Source organism: Camelus dromedarius, chromosome 31, assembly GCF_036321535.1.
Source record: "Camelus dromedarius isolate mCamDro1 chromosome 31, mCamDro1.pat, whole genome shotgun sequence".
NCBI classification, from domain to species: Eukaryota; Metazoa; Chordata; class Mammalia; order Artiodactyla; family Camelidae; genus Camelus; species Camelus dromedarius.
Window position 1 is genome coordinate 17,960,749 of NC_087466.1, and position 22,427 is coordinate 17,983,175.

At 40.3% G+C, this 22,427-nt stretch overlaps 2 protein-coding genes and 1 non-coding gene across 4 annotated transcripts; all 3 read left to right on the forward strand.

Annotated features, from left to right (window-relative positions):
- The first annotated feature begins 6 nt into the window (after positions 1-6).
- On the forward strand, positions 7-11,229 carry GPN3 (GPN-loop GTPase 3). Of its 2 annotated transcripts, none has more exons than XM_010995870.2 (8): positions 7-144; positions 3,041-3,149; positions 6,745-6,912; positions 7,880-8,004; positions 8,580-8,695; positions 8,847-8,943; positions 9,907-10,035; positions 10,608-11,229. In XM_010995870.2, exons 1-8 carry the CDS (start codon positions 22-24, stop codon positions 10,665-10,667), a joined length of 927 nt encoding a protein of 308 aa, XP_010994172.1. In that variant the 5' UTR covers positions 7-21; the 3' UTR covers positions 10,668-11,229. The 2 variants fall into 2 exon arrangements, with proteins under 2 accessions (XP_010994172.1, XP_010994173.1); XM_010995871.3 differs by having other exon boundaries at positions 56-184.
- On the forward strand, positions 1,530-1,633 carry LOC116150076 (U6 spliceosomal RNA). The gene has a single exon (XR_004133753.1). It is a non-coding gene; the product is annotated as a U6 spliceosomal RNA (small nuclear RNA).
- A 2,164-nt stretch (positions 11,230-13,393) lies between the features above and the next one.
- Positions 13,394-22,116, forward strand: ARPC3 (actin related protein 2/3 complex subunit 3). Its single transcript, XM_010995872.3, has 7 exons — positions 13,394-13,509; positions 15,652-15,751; positions 17,996-18,072; positions 19,607-19,675; positions 20,525-20,651; positions 21,223-21,317; positions 21,805-22,116. Exons 1-7 carry the CDS (start codon positions 13,504-13,506, stop codon positions 21,865-21,867), a joined length of 537 nt encoding a protein of 178 aa, XP_010994174.1. The 5' UTR covers positions 13,394-13,503; the 3' UTR covers positions 21,868-22,116.
- Positions 22,117-22,427: the final 311 nt, after the last annotated feature.

Below are 22,427 nucleotides of genomic sequence, written 5' to 3' on the forward strand. Positions count from 1 at the left end.
AAGACGCAAAAGGAATTTGGAATGCGATTGGTTCATAGGTCATGTTTCCGGAACTCGGTGGGCGTCGCGCGAAGGCTGAAGGGAGCGTGGTGGTCAACCTGTGCTGCGGCAGGCACCAGGAACTCGAGGAGCCGGCATGCCTCGGTATGCGCAGCTGGTCATGGGCCCCGCAGGCAGCGGGAAGGTGAGGATTTGGCGGGAGAAGGAGAAAAAAAGTTTGAGTTTGTGGGAGGCAAGGAGGTTCTGGGGGAGGGACTGGCGGGTGTGTGTACTGGGGACCCTGAGACCCTGGGCCGCTCGCTTCTGCTACTTGGGCTTCGGTGTCCTTTTTGTTGTTGTTTTGAAAGGAGATTAATGATAATTACTAATATTTATTGCGTACTTAAGCCATAGATACTACGGTAAAAATAATTTTCAAAACAACCTTGTGAGAGAAGTCTTATCATTCCCACTTTACATATAAGGAATATGAGACAGAAAGGTTAAGTTTTTGCCCAAGATAACACAGCTAGTAAGTGACAGCTGGAATTTGAATCCAGTATTGTATAACTCCAGAACGTGTCCCTGTCTTGCTCCCAGGAGGTGAAATGGTGTCTGGTTAATCACTGTTACTCAGAGCTTGAGACATGGATTTCTGATATTTGAGGCTATTTTAGGAGGTACAGGGACGTGACATTAATGAATACTGAATCTAATATTGAGAAAGTTGCTCCCTTTTCAGTTCTCCTTCAGTTTGCATTGATGTGAAATTTTCAGTTTGGTGCTAGTGCACCTTCAACACTTATTTAATACTCAAGTCTTTTTGGAAAGCTGATCTTAGACTAAGAGCTTTTGACAAGCAATGTATTTAGCTAGAACTGAAAGAATTTTGAAGTTGTGTTTTATTTTGTGGTTAACTTCATGTTATGATAAATATGACTGGTTTTCTGGTTAGAGATACAATTTTTTCTTGTGAACTGCTATTAAGGGACTCCTATTAGGGACATTCAAATATGGTAGAAACTTTGTGATGATATTGATCAAATAACAGGAGAGTGGGAAACACTGGAGTCTGTGGAAGTGTTGTGTGGCCTCAGTTTTTATATTGACACATTGCTCTGATGCTTGACCTATCCTGGGTGCAGGAGATACGCATGTGACTATGATATGGCCCTTGTTTACCCAGAACCTATAGTCTGTCTGGGAATACTTATAGATGACTTGTCAATTAAAATACAGTGCGATATATGGACAGGGCCTCCTAGACAGAACAGTATGTGTAAAGTCACTGAGGAGAAAGCTAAAAGCATGATAAAGATCGTTTCTATATTCCAGATCAATATTCCAATCAATTCTGACTGATTGTGTTAGATAAGTGTCTTACTGTAAACTTTTGATGCCTGCTATCAGAAATACTCATTGGGCATGCTCTTTGTGCCAAGCACTGTTCTGGGCCCTGGGGATTGTGTAGTGACTAAAACACACACAAAATCCTCTGCCCTTTAGTTTATTCAAACATATTAAGTCAGTCAATTAGAAATAATCAAGAAGTGCTTGCTTTGGCAGCACATATACTAAAATTGGAATGATACAGAGATTAGTGTGGCCACTGCACCAGGATGACACACAAATTCGTGAAGCTTTCCCTGTTTTTAAAAAACTAAAAATAGAGATACTGTTCGATCCAGCAATCCCACTCCTGGGCTTATATCTGGAGAAAACTTTAATTTGAAAAGATACATGCACCCCAGTGTTCATAGCAGCACTATTTACAATAGCCAAGACATAGAAGCGACCTAAATGTCCATCGACAGATGATTGGATAAAGAAGATGTGGTTTATTTATACAATAGAATACTACTCAGCCATAAAAAATAATAAGAATGCCATTTGCAGCAACATGGATAGACGCAGAGATTATCAAACTAAGTGAAGTAAGTCTGACAGAGAAAGGCAGATATCACATGATCTCACTTATATGTGGAATCTAAAAAAAAGATACAAAGGAACTTACAAAAGAGAAACAAACTCACAGACATAGAAAACAAACTTACAGTTACTAAAGGGGAAGGAGAGGAAGGATAAATTAGGAGGTTGGGATTAGAAGATATGAACTGCTGTCTACAAAATAGATAAACAGTAGGGCCCTACTGTATAGCACAGGGAACTATATTCAATACCATGTAATAACATAATGAAAAAGAATATGTGTGTGTGTGTGTGTGTGTGTGTGTGTGTGTGTATAACTGAATCACTGTGCTATACACCAGAAACTAAGACAACATTGTAAATCAACTATACTTCAATTAAAAAAAAAAGAATCATCAAACATTTATTTTGTGTACCAGATACTGTTTTAGTTCCTGGGCTTATAAAACTAAATGAGACATATCTCTGCCTTTAAATAGAGAATGGGAGAGACAGACAAGTAGCTTAGAGATTTTAACATAGTATGGTAATGATTACATGAGGGATAAAGAATTCTTTAACCAAAAGCTGTACACTGATAGCCCACCTCCAGGCTATTTATTAACCTTGATGTTCTCTCATCTTGGAATGCTCTTCCCCTGGCTTGGCAAGCACATTGCCATTCCTCAGCTCAAATATTCTGCCTCTCTTCTCAGAGACAGTACCCCCGACCACCCTACCTAAAGCTTTGGACTGTACCAATCCCAGTGGAGACCCTATGTGTTAGGTGCTGCACTGTATGATCAGAAATATACCCTTTAAATTCTACTTGTTGCACATTAAGAGAAGTAAGGAACCTTAGAGATCATGGAGGCCATCCCAGTTAAAGACAAGAAAATGGAGGGACAGAATGGAAAAGTAACTTTCCCAGGGTTACCTATGAGTTCGAGCCAGGTCTGGATCCACAGCTCAGTCAGGTGTCCCGACTCCCAGCCCAAGGCCTTTACTCTGTTTTCAATCAGCTTCTTCTTGGTCAATGAAGGAATAGTTTTGGCCTTAGTGGACACTGCCCAAGGGGTGTGGAGAGTCCTGGAGGTATAGGGGATAAGCAACTACACTGCCTGTTGCTCTCACCCTCTCTGTGACATTACAGAGCACCTACTGTGCCACCATGGTCCAGCACTGTGAAGCCCTCAATCGGTCTGTCCAAGTTGTGAACCTAGATCCTGCAGCAGAACACTTCAGCTACTCCGTGATGGCTGGTGAGTCCTGAGCAGAGCCCTCCCCATTCTTCAGGAAAAATAGGGGCGTGGGGAGGCAGTAAGTGCTGGCTGCTCAGCACAGAAGCTGAAAATTGTTACAGTCTGGTCCTCTGGTTTCATGGTAACAGCATGAGGCTGAATGTCATTTGGTGGCATCAATTCATGTTGATATATGTGACAGTATCCTTTCTTAGTCTCTGATAGAAGAATTAAAAGTGAGTGGACTCACCACCACCCCCACTTCTGTTTCTTTCATCTTTAGTCCTGCTGTGGGAAATCTGGTTTGCTGCTGATCACACTGTAAGTGATCGGTCTAAGTTTTGTTTTTTTAACGTCTTTCAATTTATTCATTCAAATGTCTGTTGAACACCTACTATATGCCAGACACCAAGGTTATAGAAGAGGACAAGACAGATACTATCCCTGCCTTTGTGGACCTTTTTGCAGGGGAGATAAGCAAAATGGTAAACGTATTACAGATTGTGATGAGGACTGCAAATAGCCTGGTGAGGAGGAGGTTGCTTTAGGTAGTGTAGTCCAGAACCATGTCTCTGCGAAGCGGATATTTGGGCCTAGACCTGAAGATGGCAGTGTGCTCTCCAAGCTAGTGAAAGGCTTTCCAAGATGAAGGAACATCAAGGTCAATAAATTGCCTAGAGATGGGAAAAGCTGGAGCTGGGTCATAACGAGTGAAGGGAAGAGATGGGTAGAGCTCATTGGACATGGTAAGAATGGGTTTTATCCTGTTTTCTTAATCTGTTTGGGCTGCTAGAATAAAACATCACAGACTGGGTGGCTTAAAAACAACAGAAATAGACTTATCATAGTTCTAGAGGCTGGAAGTCCAAGATCAGGGTGCCAGCACGGTCGGGTTCTGATGAAGGCCCTCTTCCCAGTTGCCCTCACATGACTGAAGGGGGTTAGGGGTCTCTCTGGGACCTCTTTTGTAAGAGCGTTAATCCTATTCACCTCCTCAAAGCCCCACCTTATATCATCACCTTTAGCATTAGGTTTTCAACATACGGATTTTATCGAACACAAATATTCAATTCATAGTGTCTGTCAACAGTGGAATGCCATTAAAGGGTTTTACGCAGGGGAGAGGATTGGCATGTGATTTCTGTTTTTAAAATAACTCTACTCTTGGATGAAAAGTGGACTCTAGAGGGTCGAGAGTAGAAGCAGGGACCAAGAGTGCCGCTATGACAGTTGTCTGAGTGGCCTGGACTAGGGTGGTCATGGTGGAGATGTAAAGGAGCAGACAGATTTGGTATATATTTTGCCAGTATAATTAGCAGCAGTTTGTGGGTGTAGGAAAGGGAGAGATCAAGAGTGACACTTGGGTTTCTAACTTGAATTGGTGAGTGCATGGCATTGTTTACTGAGGAGGAAGACAAGTCAGTTTAGGTTTGAGGCAGTTCTCTGCACTTAAGTTTGAGATGTCCAATAGGTATCTAACAGGTGATGTCAAGGAGATAGTCAGATATAATAGTCTGGGATGCAAGACGAAGTCTGGCCTGGAGATAGAAATTTGAGGGTCAGCAGTGTATAGATAGAATATTAAGCCACAGGACTGAGTGGGATCATGTGGGGAGGGAGTATGGTTAGAGAAAAGGACCCAAGACCAAGCCTTGAAGTTGTCTCATCTTCAGAGATTTGGTAGAGGCAGTGCAGTCAGTAAGGTAGGAGGAATGTCAGGAAAACATAGTGTCAGAGTCCAGCAGGAGAGACTGTTTCAAGAAAGAACTGATGGTTGGTTATATCAGATACAGCTGGGAAGTTGTATAAGATGAGGACAGAGGAGTGGCTGTTAGATTTGGGGACACGGAGGTGTGGGTGACTTTGACTAGTGATTTCTGTGGAGTGGCAGGGATGGAAGTCAGGTGGGAGCAGTTTGAAGCATGAACTGGAGGTGATGCCGTGTAGAGATGACTGAGCAGAGGTGACCTGCTGAGGAAGTTTTGCTGTGAAAGAAGCAGAAAAGTGGAATGATAACAGGAGGAGTATGTGAGGGTCAAGGAAGTTTTCATTTTAAGGTTGGAGATGTCAACTGGAACAATTGTATGCTGGAGAATGGTCCAGTAGGAAGAGAGAAATTGAAGATGCCAGATAGTAGGAATGACTGCAAGAGTGAGGAAGGGGAGGGTCTCCCGAACAATTGGAGGGTTTTGCCTTTGCCAAGAGTTGGGGGATTCTTCCATTAGTAGCAGGAGGGAAGCCAGGGTGGAAGGCATCATGTAATGTTGGTGGTGGGAACGTGGGAAATTCTCTTTGTTGGCATCTGATTTCTATGAATGTCCTGTGTGGTCATCAGTTGAGAGTGGCCGGAAATGGGTGGGAATGGGGAAGGTGGGTTGGAAAAAAAGGAAGAGGCATGAAACAGTCACCTTCCTTGAGAAGAAGCATTGTATTGCTCTGAGGTGGTTTGGTTGGGCCCAACAGAAAGCACTCAAACTAGCTTGCATAAAGGGAGGGAATCAGGAGACTTCTCACAAAACCTAAGAGCAAGACTTTGTGAGAGACTAGAACCCAAAATGCAGAAACTAACGTGAACCGAGGCTGGCTTTCTGCCTCTTTTTCTCTCTTACAGAGCAGCTTTCTCTGCTTCAGGATACGCATGGCACTCGGCAAGGTCCCCCACCCCAAGTTCACATCACTTCTGGTCCTAGTGTCTTACTGATTAGTGTCCTTGAGTCATCCTTTTAGAAGACCAATTGTATTGGTCCAACTCAGAGCAGACGTTTATCCCAGAGAAAGTGTGTAGGAAGACGTTATCTGTATAAATGTAGCAGAGTAAAGCACAGTTCTCTGTGAACCGAGATTGTAGGTTTGAGCACAAAAATACTGATTTCCAAAAATTTCTAATAGAAGAGAACCATGCATATTCCAGAATTGTTTAAGCCCCAGGTATAGATGATTTAGCTATGTGATCTCATGTAGTCCTCATCCTTCAACCCCAGGATATGTGATTTGTCCCCCTTCTTATAAATAAAGAAAGTGAGACACAGGGAAGTTAAATAGCTTCCCTAGGGTCATCATGTTAAAAAATGGAGATTGGTTTTCTTGGTTTGGTTTTGTTTGACTTGTTTTGAAATAGGTGGTATATATTCACATTGTTCAATTGCAAAAGGTACAGAAGAATCAGTCTACAGGAAAACGTCTTCCTCCCAGCGCTGTGTCCTGGCCGTCGGCTACCCTTCCTGGAGGCAGTCAGTGCTGCTAGTTTCTGGGGTGTCTTTCCATAATCTATGCATATAAAATAAAATATGTATATTTGTATATATAGTGAATTTTAATTTTTTAACACAAATTACGGCATTCCTACACAGAGTTCAGCACCTTGCACTTTTCACTTAACAGTGTACTTGGGAGATTATATCAGTGCTTAAAGAGCTTCTCCTATTTATGGCTGCATAGGATTCCATTGTCTGTACAAATATTTATTTAATTTATTCCCATGAACATCGCTACAGTGAATAACCACATGTAGAAATAATTTCATACATGTGAGTTTTTATATAAGTTAGTTACCACTAGTGAGGATAACTGTTTTCAAATGGACACTCTTATTCTGGGCCCCGTCTGTCCTTTCCAGATATCCGGGAGCTGATCGAGGTGGATGATGTGATGGAAGACAATTCTCTGCAGTTCGGTCCCAATGGAGGATTGGTGTTCTGCATGGAGTACTTTGCCAATAATTTTGACTGGCTGGAGAACTGTCTTGGGCATGTGGAGGACGACTACATCCTTTTTGACTGTCCAGGTAAGTCAGCAATTTGAATGTGTCATTTTCGTTGAAGTCACGTTCGTTCTGCCCTAAGTGGGAGAAAGTGGAGTGAGTGTTCATAGCTTAAACTCGGCCTCAGTCAGGCACAGCTCGCTTATTCATGGACTATTTCATTCATTGAGCTTACTGAAGGCTTATTTTGTATATTGGAACTACCTGGAGAGCAAGGTAGCCGTGGTCTCTGCCCTCATGGAGCTCATAGGCAAGTGGAAATGCCTGACAGTATAACCACATAAGCCAAATGATTATTTAATACTCACCCGTGACAGGCGCCGTGCAGGGTTAGCACAGACCATCACATAGCAGGGAGGTTGCGGAGGCTTCTGATCGAGTGAGCCGGGCCGTAGGGTGAGCTGAGGGAGACTGCTCCAGGCAGAGGGCACGGCTCGCTGAAGGCCTTTAGACAGGGAAGGAAAGAGGTGGGTTTGAGGCACCAAAAAGGCCCATGTGACTGGAACACAGTAAACAAAGGGAAATGTTGTGAGGAGAGGCTGATAGGGGACAGATAATCACACATGACTTCTCAAGCCAAATTGTGAATTTTAGACTTGAGCCTAACCTACCTTTGATTGTCTGTGGCTCTCACTTCGCCCATTCTGCCCTTACTTTTAATGGAACACACACACCCCCACAGAAAAGTGCAGACATCATAAGTGTACAGGTTGATGAACGCTCCCCCCCAAAATCACTTGCTTTTGGACAGAAAAAGCAGAAGTGTGAAGAACGTCATTTTCTACATAAAACTGAATTGTTTCCTTAGGATTTTTTTGGTATTGTGATTGCTTCAAGAACCTGTAAGACTCCTTAAAAATTCAATATATTAACCACCAGAGGTTGACTTGCTTTTTTTTCCCTTAGTTGTTTTATGGGAATTTTTTTCCCTGTAATTTGGTAATTTAACATATTTCCTGATTGTAATAGTCTCGTAATGTTCTTCATGTAGGTCAGATTGAGTTGTACACTCACCTGCCCGTGATGAAACAGCTGGTCCAACAGCTAGAACAGTGGGAGTTTCGAGTCTGTGGAGTTTTTCTTGTTGATTCTCAATTCATGGTGGAGTCATTCAAGGTTTGAGGATAAATCTGTTGTTGATTTCTCAGTCATGGGTACAAGCAGAGGACAATCTCCTTTAATTTTGTGATTCTGGACATTTCACAAACTATACTCCAGACTTACTTAATATCCCTTATTATTGAATTATAATAATGTGTTTTTAACTCAAATGGTAAATTATGATACTATATAGATTTGGGGGAAGTACTTGCAAGGAAAAATTAGGCAGATGCATATCTGCATATAAGTCTTTTTCTGAGAACCTTTTGTCTAGTTTATGGACTATCTAAAATAAACTTTATTTCTTATCAACAGCCCTAAGGAATATTTGATGATGAAGGAGATTGAAGATATGTCTAAATTGAGATTTGTGATCACTGTAGATTAAATCTGCATTTTCCCTCTTTGTCCTCACCCTTGGAGACCAAGGGTCAGCCGTCTAATTAGTGGTGTCTTTCTTTAGAATTAGCACTTCTTTTACTTAGGCCAGTTTTTCTCAGAGAGGAGCAGGAGCCTCTCTTTTATGGGGAGACCGGGGAACTTTGTTGGTACCAGTTGATTCATCTTCCCTTTTCTGTTTCCTCCTTTAGTTTATTTCTGGCATCTTGGCAGCCCTGAGTGCTATGGTCTCTCTAGAAATTCCTCAAGTCAACATCATGACAAAAATGGATCTGCTGAGTAAGAAAGCTAAAAAGGAAATTGAAAAGTGAGTTCACTTCTTCTGTTAACCATCACATTTCAGTTGCGGAGATGAACCTTCTAAGCTTTACTTAGGTGTGAGGTTCTGTCAGTCAATAAATCTAGTTTCTTGATATGTTCTTCCTTTTATTCATCAGTCTTCTTTCTCACTTGTAAAGGTTTCTAGATCCAGACATGTATTCTCTATTAGATGATTCTACAAGTGACTTGAGAAGCAAAAAATTCAAAAAATTGACTAACGCTATATGTGGACTGGTAAGCTTTATTAATTGTTGGGTTTTGTGTTTTTGTTTTTCCTTTTTAAAGACTTCTATTTAAAAAAATTTTTTATTGAAGTATAGTTGCTGTACAATGTTGCATAAGTTACAGGTGTACAGTATAGTGATTCACAATTTTTAAAGATTATACTCCATTTACAGTTATTATAAAATTTTGGCTATATTCCCTGTGTTGCACAATATATCCTTATAGCTTATTTTAATACCTAATAGTACCTCTTACTTGTCCCTCCCCCTTCCTTCTGCCCACTAGTTTATTCTCTATACCTGTGAGTCTGCTTTTTTTAAATTATATTCACTAATTTGTTGTATTTTTTAGACTCCACATATAAGTGATATCGTATGGTATTTGTCTTTCTCTGACTTTTGTCACTTAGGATAATGCCCTCCGAGTTGTTGGGTTTTATTTTTAATGACCTGGTCAGGTGTTTATTGACATCCAGTCAGTGGCCACCATTATGGAAAGCACAGTCTAACCCTATTTCCTTGCAAAAGGAGGAGGGTAGGGAGTCCGTGGGCTGGCTGGTCAGCAGTTTAATTTAGAAACAATTTTTTGGCAGTATCCAATAAATTAACTGACATGTCTATTATTCCAAGCCATTTTGGAAGTTCAAAACTGTCTGTCCTTTTGAAATTTCCAGTGGTTATCAAATTCAGGTAAATGCCTATGAAACAATGTCTAGTTAAATAATAAGTTAACGAGTGTTCTAGTTGGTCAGAGGTCGGAAAAATCAACATTGATTTGCTGTTGTTTTGTATATGTCTGTCCCTCCTCCCCACACGCGCGCGCGCGCACACACACACACACACACACACACACACACACATAAACAGATGGTTTTAATCAGAGTATAAATGGTGATGAAACTCAAATATACTTTGAAAATTAAGTATTTTGTACAACTTCAGAATGGCCCTTTCTGAAAACCCCAACTTGTAGATCGATGACTACAGCATGGTTCGATTTTTGCCTTACGATCAGTCAGATGAAGAAAGCATGAACATTGTATTACAGCACATTGATTTTGCCATTCAGTATGGAGAAGACTTGGAATTTAAAGAACCAAAGGTAATTTCTGGTTTGGGGTGTTTATTGCCTTTTGGTAAAAATGTTTGTCGGCATTCACTGGTCTCCTGCGAAATCCCAGGAGCTCTAATTTTTGTCTTCATGGTGGCAGAAACCTGGGCTGTTCTGGGTGATCTTTGAGATTGACCCTTGTGCTGAACAAGTGATACCAGTTTTACTTTGCCCTTTGTTAGGACAATATATATTATTAAGTTTCTCTGTACTTAGGACTTGGAAAGATACGCAAAGGGGAGGTGAAATTCAACTGGAATTGGGCCGACCTCCCGTGTCAGTGGGGCCTTAGCACAGTGAGTTAGCTGAAAAGCAGCGTGAGTGTAAACTCAAATAAGAGTTAACCTCTAATGAGATATAAGCCCTTTGATTCACCACATATCTGGAAACATTCTAGCAGTCATGCCTTTTGTCACTATTAATGATTACCTATGAGCAACACCTGGAGCTGGACCTGGGCCTTAGCTCCTTACAGAGCGTTACCTGAAAAACATGTAAACACATACTAGGTCCAACTGAGGAGAAACGAATGTATTTTATATCTTGTGTTTCCTTTGTGTCAGGAACATGAAGATGAGTCTTCTATGTTTGATGAATATTTTCAAGAACACCAGAATGAATGAAGAGTTTATTAAAAAGTAACTATATATATGAGGAGCTTGTGTCTGAACAGCAGAACCTTCTTCTCTTCAAAAGATACAATACTAGGAAGCTTCTGATTTTAATGAAAAAAATAATACCTGGCTCTTTATCAGCAATCAGCAGCATGCCTGAGTCAAGTTCTTAGTTATCCTGAGATGCTGCTGTTTAAAGTGTCATCTTTTAGTATTATTTTAACAGCATCAATTTAGATTTTAAAAGTCAAAATTGAAATGAATGTACATAGATTTGTATAGAACATAAACTAGCACCTGTGGTACAGTTGAGACCAGTCTACTTTTAGTTTTACTGTTTGATTTTTGTTATTTTTGAAAATTTTTTGGAGGAACAAGAACTGTTGTAACAAAGTATAAATGTATGTGTCCAAAGAAAAATCTGGAAGGATGTAGGTAAGACCGTTGCTTATCTGTATCTTCTGGTTTTCCTACATTGAAAATATATTATTTGCATAATTAGAAAATGAAAAGCAACTATGTTTTAAAATATATATGTATATAAATAAAAGAAACCGAAAAATAGCATTAACCTTTTGTTACACTCTTGTTTTCCAGTTAGAATTTGAAGTAACTCAGCCAGGGCAAATTTTTGAATGAGTAAATTTCCCCAAGGGTCAAAATGTAGGCAGTGACTTTTTAAGAAAACATGGTTTGTAGTCTCTGAGCACTTAAAAATGTATACTTTCTTTGAATTACAAATGCACACAAAAAGGGAGAAGATACCATTTTTTTCTTTTTAATTTCTTGCCTCATTGAATTGTTTATTTTTAGTATTTCTGAGTTCATTTGGGATGGGCCCTGGGGAATGGCTAGTCAATCAGCAGATACTTCTCTAGCACCGCTGACAGCCCAGGCCCTGCTGAAGGAAAGCAGAATCTCATTTATTGAGCTCTGCCCAGCTTTGTGCTGAGAAGAAGCATTTTACATAATCCTTTTCATTTAATCCTCACAACAGGCCCAGGCTCCACTGGTGCTGGATCTTCTGCTGATGCGAATTAAATCCTTAGAGAAAACCTGCAACTCAAGTTAAATCTTTAATCATTCTTGAGCCTAGATAGCAGAAGTACACCTGCAGTGTCAAATTTGATCCATTTTAATTAAAGATGCAAAGTGTGAGGGGCCATAGTTCTCAGTGGTAACTTGTGCCTGCAGGCCCAGGCTGGGGACAAGAGTTGGATATTTGCACCTTGGTCCGTTAGGATGAGCGATTCTCCCAGCTGCACTCGTGATGAACGGGCAACATGGGGATGCGCTGGGCTGCTTCGGGACTTTCTCTGTGGCCCTCAAGTAAGGAAAGGGCAAAAACACCCTGAGCTCCCAGTGTTGCTCAATTTTAGAAATGTTACTGTCACATGGGAGAGGAAGAAAGAAAAGACAACTTTTCATTCGCCGTCCTCATTACTCCATGAGTTATACCTCCCTAGTTTAGCCTCTGAAGAGTCTGGTATGTGCCTGTGGGAAAGAAGTACAGGGCCAGACTCCATTTCCTTCCCCTCTGGACACTGGAGTTTAAAAGATGGATGTGACCGTTCCAGTCCTGAAGGCTTTCACTTTCTTGTAGGAGAGCCTGACATGAATCCTCAGGCAGATTTACTAATGGGTGTCAGGCATGGGGATAAAATGGAAACACTTAGGGCAAGCCAGGCCTTACTCTCATTGAGCTGACATTCTGGGCTCTGGGACTAACCATAAACAAGGAAACCTCTGATAAGGAATGTGAAGAAGAGAAAACAGTAACGAAATGGAGAGTGACTACCAGGCTGCTTTGGCCTCGTTGTCAAAGAAGTTTCCTCTCCTCCCCCTGTGCCTTTTAAGGTGCAGTTTGGCCAGAGATCGAAATGAGAAATCTGATGTGGGAACATGGGACAAAGTAAATCAGTCTGAGGGACTGGCAGGAGAAATGGCCAGAGGCAGCAATGACCTTGGCTTTTAATGTAGGTGCTTTCGAATAATAGGCTAAAAATTCCTGAGCCTTTGGTATGTTCTAGGCATGTAAGTTCTAAACACTTACATGCATTTTATTTCCTCCTCACAACACTGAGGTAAGTACTGTTATCTTCATTTCCAGGTGAGGAAACAGGCAGAGAGGTTAACTTGCCCAAAGGTAAGCAGTTAATAAATACTAGAGCTACGATTCAAACCCAGGGTCCATTTCCTCACCACTACAGGAAGACTTGCAGAACAAAGTAATACACAAATCCCTTCTCACTGATCTTTTCTCCTTTAAAATCAGTGGATTGAGTTCATTCTTTCACTCAACGAATATTTATTGATGCTTACTATGTACCATCACTGTTATAGGCACAGGGGTAAAGCAGTGAACAAAACAGACAAAATCATTTGCTTTTTTGATGTTCATGTGGTTGGAAAGGGGGAGACAAACGCCAAAATAAACAAGTCATAAGAATTTAGGGAAAAAGAGAGAAGGGGGGGTGGACTGGAACTCATTTTAAAATAGAGTGACCCAAGGAATGTTCCACTGAAAAAGTGATCTTTGAAGAAAAACAAAGGAGGTGACTGGTCACCGGGATTTTGTAAACCCAGCATCCGTCTCCTTTCGCCCACACCTCACTCATGCGCGACACTCAGAGCCCCTGCCTAGGGCTCGAGCGCCCCCTGGCGCCCCTTTGCATCCGCGCAGCCGCAGCAGTCAGCCCCGGACAGCGAGGCCGGAAGTGAGGCGTTCAGCCCTCGCCCGCCCCTTCCGGCTTACTTCCGCCTACCCCTCCCAGGCTGCCAGACCGGAAACGCCGAGCTCTAACCCTATTCTCCTCTTCTGGGTTGAAACTCCGGCGCCTCCAAGATGCCGGTAAAGGGGCCGAGTTGGGGGTGTCGCGAAACGGCGGGAATTTGGGACAGTGGCGAGAAATAGTGCGTGCGCTGAGAGAAGCGGGCGGAGGAGGGCAGAGAGGAAGCGGGGGGCCTTAGCAGGGGAGAGGCGAGAGAAAGGAACCGGCCCCCGTAGGATGGGAATCGCTCGAGAGTGTCGGCCTTGGGGAACTTGGGGCGCGGCAGAGTGGGCCAAAGACCCGAGGCGTGCTGAGGAATCTGCCTCGGCCCTTCTGCCCTCTCCTCTTCAATCCCGACTCGTTTTCTCCCTTTTTCTGCATCCCTCAATTCCAGCAGGGTTCCCAAAGCCTCACTAGAGCCGCGAAGCCACGGGCTGCCCTTCTTATTTTTTATATCTCAAGTCTAGGGTCCGTCTTCTCCTTTTTTTTCCCTGCAGGCCCACTTCCTCCTCCGCCCCTGGGGGCGGGTCCCTTTCGCTGCTTGTCATCTGTCAGACCCCACTTCCTCGACTCCTCCCCCATAGCCCCCGGCAGTGTTGGCTACCCAAGAGCCGCTGGCTTTAGGGCCCTCAGAGCAGACGCAAGGTTCGCGCCTGGTTTCCAAATATTTCTGTTTTCTTGTGCATCAGAGTAGGAGTGAAAATTGATGGTGGTCTGGTTGCTCTTAAATTCTGACAGCTAGTCTGTGGGGTGGATTTATCACTATCATGGTATCCATATTTAAGATGAAGAAAAAGGCCGTTCAATAACATGTGGTTATTGATGCAACAAACATTATTGAGCACCTGCTGCATGCCAAGCACTGTTACAGCAGTAAATAAGGCCAACAAATCCCTACTCTTAAGGAGTTTACATTTTAATGGAGAGACAGACAATAAATATGTAAATGTAAATAAAATGAAGGGGATCATTTCAGATAGTGACAGATACTATGAAGGAGATAGATGGCTAACAAAAGATGCTTTAGATGAAGCATATTAGTGATTAAAAAAGCAAGGCATAGTTATGGATATATATTTTATGGATCCCATGACTACTATTTGGTTCCTAATGTGTGCCAGACAGGCCCTGAGCTACACACTTTATATAAATCATCCTATTTAATCCTCACAGTGACTCTGAAGTAGATATGTTATTGTTTTCTCATTTTGCGGAGGAAGAAACTGAGGCTCAGAAAAGTTAAGTAACTTGCCCAAGGTGGCACAGGAGTGAATCTTGATATACCAAAACTCTAAAGCTTTGTGCTCATCATTCTGGTTGCACATAGAGCACCCTGGACTTCCCCCGTGATCAGTTACTTAGTATCTGTCTTCTCCATTTGCCTGAAAGTTCTTCAGGAACAGAACGGGAGCCCATACTGGTCTTGTGTGCCTTGCACATAGAAGGTGCTTAGTAATCTTTTGGTGAATGAATGAATAAATGAATGGGGCCTATGTTGTCTTACAAAAAGCCAGACATCTTGTGAAAAAGCAGAACTGGGAATCAGCATATAAATTGCTCTCATAAGTGTGATATTTACTCCCTCTTCCTTTAACTCACACCTACCCACTGAAAACAAGTATATATATCTCTTCATTTTACGAATTTGGAGACAGGCTAAGAAAAGAAGTTATGTCTTGGTCAAAAGGCATAAAACCAGGAAGTGGCAGAGCTGAAAAGCCCGTGCTTGGGTTGTGTTTTAAGAATACTTGGGGGCTGAGTACCCCTGATTTATATAGTGTTTGCCTATATCTGTAGTGTAAATATTCCACCAGCTACCAGTGTAACGTCATTGCACGTGAAGAGGTGCGCAGTAGGACCCCAATATGTAATATTTCCACCATAAAGATACAAAAGACAGAAAAAACATTAAGATCATAGACAGTAGTAAAATAATATTTTTAAAATAGAAACTAATTCATTTTGAGTGTTTATTACCTTTGTTTTTAATATAACTTGTTTAATTGTAAATTTACATAATTTAATTTTTAATAATGGCTGTGTTCAACAACCAGCTTGCCTCAGATTTTCTCAAAATTCCTCAAAATTTAATAGTCCGTTCTCATGAGCCGGTTAATCTTGAGTGGGCTATTTTTTTTTCCCTTTGGGGAAGGGTACTTACCTGTCCTACCGATATTTGCTGTCTTTCTGCTTCTATGTTCTTACCTGACTTGCCACTACAGGCTTACCACTCTTCCCTCATGGACCCTGACACCAAACTCATTGGAAACATGGCACTGTTGCCTATCAGAAGTCAGTTCAAAGGGCCTGCTCCTAGAGAAAGTAAGTAGAAACCCCTTTCCGTTATTTTTAGATTTTGGTTTGAAACAACTAGTAACTGTCTAACGTTAAATCAGGGAAATTCTGTCTCAGGTTGCTCTTGTATTTTCTGTTTGCTTGGTGGATGTTGTGCGCTAGACTTTTTAAGATTGTGGGCATATGTTGCATTTAATAGGAAACTATTATTGCTGCCAGTTTCTCCAGGATATTTTGTTGAGAGGAAAGAGGAAATGTGCTTAATCGACACTTTTCCACCATCACTATCAGCCCTAACGTTGCTACTTCTGTAGGGTGCCATGTCCCCACCCTGTCTCTGTCATCAACGTGGGAAAAACAAAACATATTTTAACTTCTTCCTTATCTAAATCTGCCTCCTTTGTCCATTATTCAGGCTCTCTTAATTTTTAGCAGTACCTCAATCTTAAGTCTTAAGCGTCCTGTATAACATTACTCATTTCTTCTCTTGCTTTTCCGAATTTTATATCCTTGCTTTCTTCTTGGTACTCGCTTTTTTGGGGGAATTTTTTTTTTACTTTTCAAAAAGTTCCATTCTTTCAGATACTGAGACTCTTCTGGCACATTCTAAGATGTTCTGCCAACAGTGTAATTTATATTATATTAGAAACGGTTTCCTTACACTGAGTTCCATTCATGGTTTCCAAGACCCTGGTTTGGTTTACTAATTTTGTCCTGACTATCTCTATTCCTCTGCCAGACTACTCGACTTGACTTTTGCTTAATTTAATTTTGTTTTCAACACAAGTTGAAAGCTCGGTAAACTTAATAAATTTGTTGAGTCACCACAGTCTTTATTTGATTCCGAGATTAAAAAAAAAAAAAAAAAAAGAACCAGACACAGTGAAAAAAGACCAAAAAGAGGAAGAAGAATTACAGTACAATGGAAGAGTAAGAATCATTGTTGGCCCAGATCATCTCAGGTCATTACAAAATGCCACATATTATGTCAGAGGATGAAATAGACCAAGGATGGAATAAATCTAATTATTACCTTTGCAGTTCTTGGGCCCTTGAGGGATGGCACCCCAAGAAACCAGAACTTCATGGTTTTTATGGATAAAGAATAACCTGTTACTCTTCCCCAGGGGGGGTAGGTTAGAACTGAATCGAAAGTATGGAGAAGTGCAAGCCTATGCTGTGGGCTAAATAACTATTAGCATTAACCAAATTAATTTATTTACATCCACAAATAGGTTTTGAACACCTTTGATATGCTAAACGTTCCTGTGGTCTAGCCTCCTCCCCCTACCCCCACCCCCTCATCGTGACATTTAGAACTAGCTGGTTTTGGTAAGCACTGTTGAACCATCTGAGGAAGTTGCCTTTTCACAGATAAGAACATAGATGGCAGGGAACACAAGGCTAGAGTTAGAATTCTGTTGAAATTCTTCAGCAGGGGAATTAGCAGGAATAGAGACAACTGGGTTCTGGAGTACTAGTCAGAGACGAGAAATATAAATAACTGTTTCTGCATTGCTGAAACCAGCTGCCGGATATCCAGACCCTGGGATTTTGACCTTTTTAAAGTTTAAAAAAAGGAAAACCAGAAAAAAGCCAAAGAAATTGTATAATGTGAGCTGTCTTCATTACAGCCGTGTTTCTGGCTTTTCTCAGTCTAGCAACCTTGAACAACTTGTACAAATATATTTGAAGTCACAGTTTTCATAAAAAGAAAGATGTGTATGTGAGTCCCAGTGTGTCCCTAAATGACAGTTGAGTGTTTTTTTCCTAGACACTATAGTATGTAAATTCAATTAAAACTGTTGAATACTTTTTATTTTTAAAAAGCTTTTATTAAAGTTAGTCAATGTCTCAGACTGTTTTTATAAATGCATTGAGGAATGTCTAGAGTGATGTTTACCAATTTTTTTTTTAATTGAAGTATAGCTGGTTTACAATGTTGTGTTTGCCAAATGTTGATAATAGTTATTTCTGGATAGTGATAGTAGGGTGACAATTAAATTTTTTCACTCTTGATTGATTTATTTCTCTAATGAACATGTATAATTTTTATAAAAAACAATAAAGCTATAAGAATAAATCACATATTTATTTTTCTAGAAATTGTTTCTAAAGACTTTACATTTCAGTGGCCTCATTTTTTTTTATTTAACTCCAAAACTCTTGACCATTGAGCTCAGATCTTTTTTTTCCTTCATAGCTTTTTTAGGTGTTATGTTTTACATTTGGCTAATGTTCTCTGCCTTCCTCCTCTTGTGTCCTGCTTAGCAAAAGATACAGATATTGTGGATGAAGCTATCTATTACTTCAAAGCCAATGTCTTCTTCAAAAACTATGAAATTAAGGTAAAGTGCAGAGCTTTTACTATTTAATTTAATTTTCTGATGGGGGCAGTATCTACCTGGTAGTCAGGGTTGCTATGAGGAATAAATAAAATGAAGTGAGATTGTGTGCTTGTGAAAATCCAGGCCTAATTCTGTATCAGTATTAACTCCTCACTTCTCCTCCAAACTTTACACCATGGGTTGGCAAACTACAGCCTGAGGGCCAAATCTGGACCACCCCTTCTTTCTCTAATAAAGTTTTATTGGAACAAAGCCATGTGCATTTGTTTTTATATCGTCTATGGCTGGTTTCACGCCACAACAACTGAGTTGAGTGGTTGTGAGAAAGACTGTGGCCCACAAAGTCTAAACTACTTCCTGTCTGGTCCTATACAGAGGAAATTTGCCAACCTGTGGTCAGGACACTTTATATTTATTCAACAGTAATTAAGTGCCTATTGTGTGCAGTCCAAAACTAAAAAATTCTGCATGCTATGTAATTTTTTCTGTACTTCTGTGTCCTGGACCTAAGAGAGAAATAAGGAAACTTCAGTGACCTGAATCCTTCTCTCAATTACCCCTTCTTCCGTTCTGCTCTTAGTTTTTGTGAACTCAAGGGGAAGGTGGAAGAGGGGGTGGCAGAAAAAGAGAAGGGAAAATGGAAAAAAAGAAGTTCTCTGAGCTTCTGCTATGAGCAAGTTACGAGGAATATCAATAAATCTTCTTGATAATGTTCTAAACTATAGAACTTCAACTCCTTGCCAAACTTTGATCTTTTGAAATCAAACAGGGTATGAAATCTATCTGTAGACTCTTGGTCTATAAGCTGTCATCTAACAGTCGGTGATGTTATAGATGTTTCTGTATCCAGTGCGTGGTCTTAAGTGTTGTGTTTTGTAATTATCATTTTGCCACATTTCATTCTGTCTTGAATATCATATAATCTTAAAAATAGGGAAATGTGTAGTTTGTTTCTTTAAAACTATAAATCTGTGTAAAATTTGACCTGAAGTCCTTGCCACATTTGATTTAACATCCATTTGTCTTTTCCCTATTTTCCTTTGGGTTCGATCAAGAGGGGGGCTTATGGCACTCTTCAGGAACGAGTCACTTGTGAAATAATTGCTTCCTCCTTTAGAGCCATGAAGTTCTCGGCAGAGATCCCAAAGTGAAAGGGTTTTTAAAAATTAGCCAGCCGTATGGTTCCCTTCAGGTATCCCAGGCAGCTTTGTTAACTCTCCTTCCTGCACAGAGTGAGGGGCTGTTGGCATAGCTCCTGGGGAATCCTGTTGGCATAGCTCCCCTGGGTGAGGGGAGCCAAGGAAAACAGGAGCAGCCAAAACAGCTCAGGGTGGAAGCTGGTGGCTCCCTCCCCAGAAGCAAACAGAAAGGGGGCTTGAGAAAACTGCATTTGGAGAATGGGAATTTTTGATGCCATAGTAACTATGCTTTTGCTGTTTTCAGTTGATAAATCAAAAGACAAAGATTGAATTCATTGATTGCACATAATTGTTACATTTTGATCAGAACCGTTTTGTTTGGTTTTCCCCCATAGAATGAAGCTGATAGGACCTTGATATATATAACTCTCTACATTTCTGAGTGTCTAAAGAAACTCCAAAAGGTAATTCAACTTGGATGATCATCTGTCAGAAAAACAAATTAATTGGTATTTGGATTTGTTGAGACTTTAAGGACAAGCAGGAAATATTTCCTCTGACTTAGAGAATGGACTTAAAAGGAAAATCTGAATGTATATCTCTAAACTTACAGTGTAGTTGACTAATAAGAAGATAAGGGTAGTGATGTTTTAGTGCTTTGCATATATTTTTCCCAAGACAGAAATCTTGACCAAAAAATTCCCTTTTAAGCCCTTGGCTCAAAAGTTCTTAACATGGAGTCCAAGGTTAGAATCCAAAGGTCCATGAACTGGAGTGGAGAAAAGGTTACATCTTTCTTTTCACTAACTTCTAATTGAAATTTAGCATTTATCTTAATTATTTTTTTTTATCTTAATTATTAATGTAGGCAGCAGCCCACAGTAGTATTAGCAATAGCTGTGACTTTCTGCGGCATTTCATAGTACATTTAGAGTTGAAGATGTTTTGAAATTTTGTTTACGTTCTTTACTACTTCAAAATTTAGTTGTTAGGCCCACTGCTGGGTCTTGTTGTTTAGTGCATTAATAAAGAAGCAGATGTGTGACTATGTTGTAAATTTGGTTTTTTAATATTGTAATTATTGTATTTCATTATAATTAGTTTGTTTTGTAGTTCTGTTTTATCATATTCATTTAAAACATTAGTCTGAGAAAGGGCCCACAGGCTTCACCAGTTTGCAAAAGGACACCAAAATCATGACCTCAGACAAAGCTACTTAGACTAAAAAACTGGATATTATTTGGATATTATTATACTTTTCCCCGACATTTGTGTGTGTGTGTATATATATATATATAATTTTTTTTTTTTAGTGCAATTCTAAAAGCCAAGGCGAGAAAGAAATGTATACACTGGGAATCACTAATTTTCCCATTCCTGGAGAGCCTGGTTTCCCACTTAATGCAATTTATGCCAAACCTGCAAACAAACAGGAAGACGGTAAGAACATCATCTCTGCCTCCCTGTGTGGCACAGGATTGTCTCCACTTGACTTTTTACCCTCCTCTTTTTCTTGCCTTGATTGGTGTATAGGTTGAGAGTGGAATCATTAGCATGTATGTTATCTTAACTAGTCACTCTCACAAAAAAATCTTTGGCAACAAATAAGATGTGTAGAGAATCTTTTGGACCAAAAGGAGTATAACAGTTATAAAACCATTTGTGGGGAGGGTACAGCTCAGTGGTAGAGCACATACATAGCAGGCACCAGGTCCTGGGTTCAACCCCCAGTACCTCCACTGAAAAAAAATTAAATGAATAAACCTAATTACCCCCCCTTACAAAAAAAAAACAAAACCCTAAAAATGAAATAGGTGGACCAAAAATACAAACAAACAAACAAAAAAGATTCTTTTTTTAAAGAAAATTTTGAACTGCCATTTCTATCTGTTATCCTGTTCAAATGTATAGAAATGTATTGCCATGGTCAAGTCCAGATCAGCAGCCAGCACATTTAGGGGAGGCATTCTCAAATACAGTTTTTTATTGTTCTTCCCGCTCCTCATTTTAGAAGTGATGAGGGCCTACTTACAACAGCTGAGGCAAGAGACGGGACTGAGACTTTGTGAGAAAGTATTTGACCCTCAGAATGATAAACCCAGCAAGGTAAGACTCTCTTCTTTACCGATTTAGTTGATAAACTCCCTTTTACCCTGTAGCCACCATTTTAACAACTAAAATCTTCTGTTTCAAAAATACCTTTAGTTTTCGCATTTCAGTGTTGCTTAGCTTTGAGTAAGTGCGTAGTAGCAGTTCACAGAATCACGCTGAATGATGAATTGCATGTGATAAAAAAAATGTTGGTTCTATGTTCTTAGGCTGGGGCATTATAAACCCATCAAAAGGTTTTCTGTGTGGGATAGCTTGAATGTATTACATTTATTTTGCTATTGTAATTTTAAGAGACCTGTGAGTCACTCAAAAAAAAGAAAGAAAGAAAGAAAGATTTTACATGTGCTTTCAGAGAGTTTACATGAAATAAAAGCTGGCAGACCAGTATTAAGTTTTAAGTAAATTCATATTCTGACCTTGTCTTGAACTTGCATTGTGATTTGACCACCACTGTTCATTCTGTTTTGTCCCCTCTTCTTAGTGGTGGACTTGCTTTGTGAAGAGACAGTTCATGAACAAGAGTCTTTCAGGACCTGGACAGTAAAGGGAGCCTTGGGCAGACACAGCTCCACATCTGTGGCAGCATTTCCCAGCAAGGTGTACACAGTTCTTTGCCTTTACTTCTTGAAGTTTTATACAGAGGAGAGAAGAGAGCGAGTCCTTACTTGAAGAGCTCTTTAGCAAGGATTCGGGGTGGGGGTGGGGAAGAATGGGTTGTTGACAAGGGATTTGAAATTTTCTGCACAATTAAGCTGGTGCTTAATAAGTAATAATAAAGAAATTTCTAACATTTCATGTCAGAAAAACTTCATTGCTTATCTTTGACATTCATTTAAAAATTTTTGAAGACAATATTCACCCTTTTTAACGTGCACAGTTTGCATTTGATATGTAAATAGTTTTGATAGAAGTTTTGCAACCGTCGCCACTAATTCCAGAACATTGTGCCACCCCAAAAAGATGTACCTGTGCTCTTTAGCAGTCACTCCCTCCCACTCCTTTCCAGCCCTTTCCTCCCACTGATTTACCTTCTGTCTCTATGAATTTGCCTGTTCTGGACATTTCACATAAATGGGATCATAAAATAAGTGGTCTTTCCTGTCC